General features: G+C 38.3%; 1 protein-coding gene across 2 annotated transcripts in view; it reads right to left on the bottom strand.

Moving 5' to 3' along the window:
• The window catches only part of KDM1B (lysine demethylase 1B), a 29,150-nt gene that overhangs the window by 19,782 nt on the left and 707 nt on the right, over window positions 1-8,661 (bottom strand). The window contains exons 2-7 of one of the 2 annotated variants that reach the window (XM_085310041.1): window positions 6,305-6,407; window positions 5,516-5,640; window positions 3,593-3,682; window positions 2,646-2,757; window positions 1,730-1,846; window positions 715-753 (exon numbers count right to left, since the gene is read on the bottom strand). In XM_085310041.1, coding sequence (XP_085166167.1) covers window positions 715-753; window positions 1,730-1,846; window positions 2,646-2,757; window positions 3,593-3,682; window positions 5,516-5,640; window positions 6,305-6,394 — 573 coding nt within the window. In that variant the 5' untranslated portion in view covers window positions 6,395-6,407. Of the gene's footprint in view, window positions 1-714; window positions 754-1,729; window positions 1,847-2,645; window positions 2,758-3,592; window positions 3,683-5,515; window positions 5,641-6,304; window positions 6,408-8,661 lie in introns of those variants that run through there. The other variant, XM_085310040.1, reaches the window with a different exon arrangement.

The following is an 8,661-nucleotide window of genomic DNA, read 5'->3' on the forward strand; positions in this document are numbered from 1 at the left end:
GAATTTTGCTTAGATTCCACTATCCCCATCAAAAACCTTCTAAAGCCCTAGCAAACACTAATGATTCAGCCTTGATTTACAAATCAAAAATGCATTAAGGAAACTAAAACACAAAGCTTCCACAAGAGTCAACAATAATTCACTTGAACATGTTTCCTGGAATAGAGGTACTTCAGGTACACTTGCCAGCACTGGCTTATTGATCAGACAAAATCTGAAATGCAGGGTTTCATTGTTATAAAACCATTGCAACACCAAAGTATAGCAAGTATAGTTTTGTGTTACAACRGAGAAGAGAGAGAAAACATGCTCTGATGTTCTTGCGCAGCTTCAGAAAGAGATGACTAACTTTAACTAGGATAGAAACCACCTGAAAGACCTGGAAATTTGGGGAATGGATTTTTATTTGACAGTTGACAATTGAATACCGTCTTGCCTGCTGAAAAGCATAGAATTAGGAGTAAGCCTTGAATCACAGAAAGACACCAAGAACCCCCAGAAAACTATTTTTTATAGGAAGCAAAGAGAGGAAAAAGAACAGAAAGTAGAAGGCAGCCCTAGGCTCTGTTGCAAATAGGGTCTGACAGCTTCCTGAGCAAAATGCCTAAATATCACCAAAATTAGTCAAAGGACTAAGAAAAGGAAAGACACATGCCACGCTTTAAGGTTGCTTTTATACTCTAGGACAAACGAGGAGGAACAACTACTACTCACCAAGTCCTCGGGCATAGAACACTGGTCCGAGCCCTCAGTCTGAAAAAGTGAATTATGTCAGTACTATTCTTAAGCTATAGAAAAAAAAATAATTAAAAAAATATTTTTTCTATGCAAACAGAAAATRTGTTATTGTTAGCTTTGTGTAGCACAGATGATTACTCTAAGTAAAAACAAATAATAAAAGGAGAAACGCATAGTTAAAAACACAGCATACAATAAAGCCAAAACACTCCAGCAAATGTTTCTCATTTATTAAACAGTCTCTACTGATCTATCTACTCATCAGACATTAAATACACATCCTGTTCCAAGTGATGTAGTGAAACACTGAAAGAAAAAAAAAAAAAAAAAAAAAAAAAAGGAGCGGAATTTTATAGAGAAATTCTGGAAAGATGCCACATTTTCCAGAAAGATTCTTCCAGCCTTGACTAAAAATAAATGAGATTTTTTTTTTTAGGAGAATCTTTATCACAGAATTTCAAGGTGAAATGTTTAACCCTTCCACTTTTCATATGGGTAGCATTTTCATCTCATGTTTCTTATTATATAGATTCTATGGCAGTATAAGGACTCTCTGAAATTTTAGGAGTTATCTTCTTGCCAAAGCCAAAAACATTCATTTTAAGCCCCAAGACAAACTTGTTAAAAATTAATAAAAGCTTATAGAACTTTTAAAATGTTTTCCTCAATAATAAACTATGCTGAGCAAAATAAAACATTTTAGTGTAGGTTTATTTTGTACATACTGGTATCTTTCAACAGTTTCAAAATTAATGATTTTACAACTGACTGTGCAGACAAACAGTATTCAGGATACTTCTGTTTTGACATTTTCACTCAGAAACAAAGAGTCCAAACAGCTTGTAGGACTCTAACCATGCAGTTCTCCAGGCCATCAGAAATTGTTTTGACAATAAAAATATTAAGAAGCAAAACAAAAAGAAATCAATGTCTGCAGACAAGAAAATCAACTTGCAGTTAGTTTCAATATGAGCAAAAAGGTCTGGGTTACCTTAGTAGAACTGTTCAGCTTCATACCACATCTGTACGTTTTTGCTATTTGTGGTGTCAGCTGGATTTCCTTTGTCAGCTGACGCCATTTACCACATTCTGGCTTTGTGCACTGTACCTACAAGTTAAAAAACAAACTTGTTTTTGCTTGTCACGGTCTGATCATAGATAAGGTTAATGAAGCATGCTAACCAATAAAAAAGAAGCTAAATGTAAGGGAAGCATCAAATACATGTTAAATACAATTGTAAATCAATTCCTATGTAATCCACATGTCACGAGCAAGGCATATGGTGTTTGTAAATTTTGTGCCAATCTCCAATAAGAGTAAATTTCACCTCAGAACCTAACTCCAAAATTAATTCTACACTCGATAACTACTGTCTTTAATGGGCTTTGCAAGCATTATTTCAAAATGGCATTGTTCACCACTAAAAGTATATTTCCTGCCATTCCAGTCTTTCCTTTTCTTCTACTCCCTTTACCCTGGAAATACAAAATCTATTTTTGGGGTATCTTAATGCACTCACACTTTCCTTTAGGCATGCTCCCTTTTCCCCACCACGCCTTACTCTATCTGAATGCTGCACATCTGAGCTGCTGCTTCACTGAGAAACAAGAGAAGGTTGTCCTCTCTTTGGGATTCGGAGAAGATCTCCAGCAACAGAGAAGCTGACCAGAATTATTATCTTGAGCCTTTCCCCCGTGCTCTAATGCCAGAACACCCCTGCGAAAATTCAGCTGACCTGCTACCTAATTACAGTATTACAGAAAGAGTAAAACCTTTCAGAGCAAGAAAAAGATGGAAAGGATGGAACAGAATAAGGTAATTTAAATACCAAAACAAAACTGTATTCTCTCTCAAACTACCATTGCACTGAAATACACCCTAACCCACAAATCACTCTCTGTCTTACCCAGTAAGGAAGCTGTTGATCAGCCATGAAGGCTTTTGGACTGGGCTCACTTTTACCATTACTCGTCCAAATCCTTTTCCAGGCAGTATATTTCTCATAACCATCTTTATGGCTAAGATGACAGAGAAAAAGAGAACAGCAAGCAGTTAGAAAACTGAATGATCTAGTTCATTTTAAGCAACAGCTGTTATTCTAAAATTGAACATTTTATATAAGGACAGAGAAATGAGACTGAAAATAAGTCCTATATTTTTCCTAATTAAAAAAAAAGGGGGCGGAGACAGTCTCTTATGACTTTATCATCATCTTAGTGATAGTGATAGAGAGCATCCTGGCCACTACGGCCTCTTGATAACGAGCACCACATTTGAGTATCTAAGGTCCAGGCTGTGCACATGAGCACCTAAAATAATCTTAACAGAGCTGGACTCAACTCCCACTCACATGGAAAGCACTTTGGAGCCTAGAGCACTCTGTGAGCCTGACCAGTGTCTTCACAGTCACTGAACTGCAAGAGTTAATCACAAAAAATTAGTCATCTGCTCACTGATTTGTTTATATAAAGATGCAAGCTCTCCTGAACTCCTATTGTAAAGTGAAAATGCTGCATGAAGGAAATAGATTTATTTAAATTATTCTTGTTAATTAAAATTTTATGATATTGCTTTAAAGAAGAGGAAAGCTTTAGAATAACCAGACAGACAGAAGAGCCTGCTTAAAAGCAACTGTTTTGTTTGTGCTACCATGTATAAACTGATTGCTAGTCCATACAACACCTGCAGTTTTCCCAGCAGCATCTAAGCCCCATTTCAAATAAAACAAGCCAGAAGACAATCCTTTGTGCTTGCATGTGTGTGCATGTATATATAAATTATATGTATACATTTCAATGGCTGTGACATCTGYCAAATTTTTAATAAGCACTGAAAAGGCACAAGCAAATCTACCTTCGGTAATAGTGGTCAAAACATTCATTGCAGAAGTGTTCCCCACAGGAAAGATGATACCATCTAGATGTATACCCATTTTTAGCACATCTGTAATGCAAGAGACATAGAAATAGCATTATGATACATTTCAAAAACCTTCCTGTTGACAATAGTACCTTCTAAAATGTGAAGAAAATGCAAAGGACAGGACAGGGCCTTACATTATATTCATGAAGCTTGCCTCGCACAAGGCACTAGTCATACAAATAACAATGAACGAGAGGATCGTTTCAGTGGTCTCAAAGATTTCCAGTTTCCAAACGGAGCAACGCCAGATACAGAGGAGACAAAATGCACACGACGTGCCGTTACGTAGCTCGTCTGGAGTCCCGTAACAGTCAGCTGAGCCCATCTTTATCGCCCTTTAAGTGGGCAGTTCCTGAATGTGAAATGTGCTGCTCTTACATGCTCTGACACACTAAGCATTTTCCAGATGTACAGGAATGCAAAGTTTTTCTCTATAGGAACTTATAGTTCTCCTTAATTTCTTCCATTTTGTTTCCAGTACTAGAGTAGGGTGGGAGAGATCATTTAAATGAGTCTTTTTCCTGTCTCTGACCAATCAATTCATAAATCATTACAACACCTATTCCCCAGGATAACTGACAGAACTATAATCGCAAATCTGAACACAAAACAGATGTTGTCTATTTTTTCACATGACTAAACTGGTAGCAACTTTAACCCAATGAGACAAAGTCCTGAGTAAATAGTTGCACATTTATTCCCCTCAGAAAGAAATATACATTTGCAATGATTATACTCATCAGACAAAGCAATCAGTCCAGCATTCTTCATTCAGAGAAAACTCTTATTAAACTCAATGAAATGTTTCTCCAGAGATAAATGTGTGAGTGGTAAAAAGCAGTGACCTAAGCTGCTAGCTGAAGCAGCTAGCCATGAAAGGATCTCATCTCAAATAATATCAAAAGTATGTATTTTTAAGAAAATCATAATATTAAAACAAGAATTTGAAAAGATGAATACGCAATGTCCATCATTTTCTAAAGTTCAAAAAATAAAGAAAAAAAAAAAAAAAAGTAACATTACTGACACCAGTTTATCAGGTGCTCATTTACCACAAGTCTCTTCTGATAGCCAGAACAGTTGCCTTCCTATGACAATATCACTAGTGCAATGAAATCCTGATGCCAAAGAACAATTCACATATAAAATAATCTAGTGCTCCATTTCATTGTCTTATAATTGCAAAATAAGAAAAAAGAAAGGAGAAGTTTGTCTTAAGTGACGAGGGAGGGAACAACGCCRTATAAATGCAGTCTGCCTACTGCATAATGAGGTCAAACACGCTGTTTGTTGTGGATAGATCCTCTCCCTACCATCAGGCATTCAGTATCTCCAGGTTCCAAATGCCAAAGTACCTGAATAAGGTGCACAAAGTTATGAGCTATTTGAGACAAAGTGGTCAGTTAAATACCATTGTCTTCCAAGACCTAAAATTTCAAGCTCAGATTCTCACCTAGGATTGCAAAGCATTTCAACAAAGAATTTCTGCAGTAAATAATGGTTTCATTTTCCATGTTAACAGCAAGTTTAGCTTCCTCTGTTTTCACAAAAATGCTCTCAGGTTACACAGAAGTAAGGTGTGTGCCAAAAGACGGCATAAATAACCTAAATAAGCTTATCCTAAAGAAATTCTATATCACAAATAGCAACCTTCAMATAAAGAAATTACAAGCAAAAGGAATAATTTGCACCACTTTCCTGGCATCTTAAGCCTGCGAAGAGACATTTAATACCTTTCAGTTCTCCCTGCACACTTATATTCTGATAAAACTTTCTATTAAAAATTCTAAACCTCAAATGTAAGTTTAGGAAAGTCCATGAAAAATACAGGTGTGCAAATAAAAAGAAGCAAACCTTTCAGCTGCACTGGCAAAGCAAACAGGACATGTTGCAGTGCATCCAGCTTTTTCACACTTCCTATACTTCTTTTCYGATGCTTCGTCATCATCATCTGCTGCTTCAGCTGCCTTCTTCTTTACCTAATAAAGAATARCTGAAATCTGGCCACAAATGCATTTGCTACACTGTAGCTTTCAAAATGTTCTGTAGTTGGTGGCACAGCTTCAAGTAGTTAAAATGATACAAATTAAACCCTTCCAATCCATTGTGAAATAGCTGCAGCATGAAACAACTATCAAGGTAGGTCAGTTTTTACCCCCACCCCCCAAAAAAAGGAAATATCATTTAAAGCTAAAAATGTCTTGCCTTATAATTTCTTTAGTAGCATCAATTAGACTAAGTAAAGCTTCTAGTTTAAATCGTATTTTAAACTACRTCACATGTGAATGAGTCAAGCTCCATGCACTTATTCTCTCTCTCTCCCCTTTAGAAAAAGAAAACCTCTTCTACTCTGGGTACTCTGTATTACATTGTTTTCAGCCTCTGTCTAGATAGACCAGTGGCCTTTTTTGGCTAGAGATCCAAGATCATATTTGGAATACATCCAGTATAGGTTACACTAAATACTTGTCTTTTCAAAATATTGTTCATAAATAAGATACTTATTCAAAGAATTAACTAATTATTCCCCTCTTTGCATAACTACTCTATGAGCCAAAAGCTCAACATTGAAGCTCTCTCTTTTTTAAAAGTTAACAAAAAATACAAAAGTACAGAACTCTATTTTTAACTTATTATAAATACCTGTCTTCCAGAACTCCTCAAAGGTAGGTTGTCTGGAGACTGGTCTGAAGAACATGCCTTTTTTTTTGTTCGTACCCGTCCAGTTGACATTGTATTGTTAGGTCTGCAAAAAAAGATAAGCAGTAGTTAATAATAATTGGTTGACTTTGCAGAGCTGTTTAATTACCTAGGTAGTTCAGCCACTCATAATACTGCTTTTGTCAGAGTTACCTAGATAAGAATCTGTTTAGCTTGACTATTAATCTAAGAGAAAAATGAGAATGCAGCATTTACAGGGAGAAGAACAATAATATGATTTTAAACTAAACTCAGAGTTAAGATTAGATCCTTGAGTACATCTTGACCGGCTGCCCCAGATCACCATACACTGGATTTCAGTAATCTGATTTGCATTACATGAAGACCTGGACTAGAATTACCATTAGCAAAGAAAATAAGCATCAGCTCACGGAAGCTTTGAAATACCACTCTTAGTAACACTCCTCCTGCTAACTACTGATTTATTGGTAGCAGGAGATCTGCAGCATAAAGCACCTTTCCAAGCCACRTACTGAAGAGAGATTTAATTCACCTGGTGGTGAACAACCAGCTCCAAGACCTGCACCCCCTCTGATGAAAGTACCTCAGAATTTAGCATTTAAACAACTGTGGTTGCAGTGCAATTACAGGCAATCAGAATATTGCAAACTTAGTTATTTAACATACTGTAACCATAGAAAAGTTTTGTGCCACAGGATAGCTCTATCATTCTAAGTCAATGGAAACACAGAAAAGACCACGGTTTATCACGGAAGCTGGAAAGCACGGAGTGTGAGAAAGCACGCCACAGAAATACAAAAGTACATTTAAAATACTATTATCAAAGGCATTCTTTTTGCAGGGAATAAAATACCATTAAAGAGAGCCTAGAGGAAGAATTAAATTCGAAAGCACTCCCCCACACAGAAAGGAAGTGGAGAGAAAACCCAGCCATGTACTAGTTCACTGATCTGGGCTTATACTACAGGACTCAGTCATGAACGYGACCTTCTTGTGGTAGCAATCAGTTCTGAATTTCTACATCTGAGACTTTCCAAGTCTCTCTCGCGCTACTGGGCTGCGTCTTCCTTGTCCAAGCCGACAGCAGCAGACACACTAGCAGGAGCAACTTTGGTRGCTTTGCTGAAGGCGAAAGTAATAGAAAGAGAGAATGACGTTTTTGCAAAGTTTCAGATGAAGCTGATGTGACACAAGTTAACCGGGGCTTTATTCCCCTCTTCTCTCAAGAGAGAAGAAACRGATTTTGGAGGGGAAGGGAAAAATCACATGTTATCCACATAAGTGAGAAGAGAAAGGAGCTCAGACAAGCGAATACAAAAATTGACTTCCTTTCTTTGTATGCAAAAACAATTATAGCCTAATTGGGGGTTGGGGGAAGTGAGTTAAATTGATCTTTATTACCCAAAATTCCCAACATCACTGTACCATAGATTACCACTGTACGTAGGTGGACGAGTTTGGAGAGAAGGGAAAGGAAAACCAGCCAGTTTCATTTACAGGAGATTTCCTTAAACTGCTGCGTAGCGCCGCAGGAAACGGTGATTTTTTTCCCCTGCAGCCTTCGGTCTGGACCAGRGGCACAACACTGTATCTCTTTGTGGCGTTTTATTTCCTACCACCAGATAACCAGTCCTAAACACGGTTGCCTTTGCAGTGGGAGCCCGGGACGGTGCTGCCTTAGCGCCGAGCCGGGTGCCGAGGAGCAGGCGGCCGGGTGACCCCCRCCCGGGTGGGCGCAGCCTGCAGCCGCCGCGAGCCCACCGGCCCGAGAGGGCACGGGGCTGCGTGGCCGCTCATCGCGCGCGGGGCGCCAGGGGAGCTGCCGCTCGCTGCAAAGTTCACCAAAAATACCGAGGATTCTTTCTGTTTCGATGGGCAGAGGCCGTTCTTATGGAATCACAGACATATTTTTGCTATAAAAAGTATTGGGGGAGGRAGGGAGGGAGAGAGAGAAAGAAAGAGCAGCTTATATGCATAACTGTCAGGAGGGCCCTGGTTTCCAGCTGTACACAACTTTGTCCCCATTTCCCCTCCAAAAAACAAACAGAAACCCCAAACCCACAGCTTTTTAAACAACAAGCAAACACTGCTTACTTTACTAAGCTTTATATGACTCTGCATCCTAWAAATACAATCTTTCTGGCTGAGAAAATAAGCTCTTTAAAAGAGGGGGGAGAGAGAGAGAGARASACATAACACAGTGCGTCACATTCTGTAACATTTCATCCGCTTGTAATGCACGGCCTATATGAGAACGCATTATGGGGTCTACGCGTACAGGTGATAGCAAGTTTGTCTTAAAAGGAAAAAGAAAAAAA

Source organism: Rhea americana, unplaced genomic scaffold (genome assembly GCF_003343005.1).
Source record: "Rhea americana isolate MKP2758 unplaced genomic scaffold, rheAme1 scaffold_31, whole genome shotgun sequence".
NCBI classification, from domain to species: Eukaryota; Metazoa; Chordata; class Aves; order Rheiformes; family Rheidae; genus Rhea; species Rhea americana.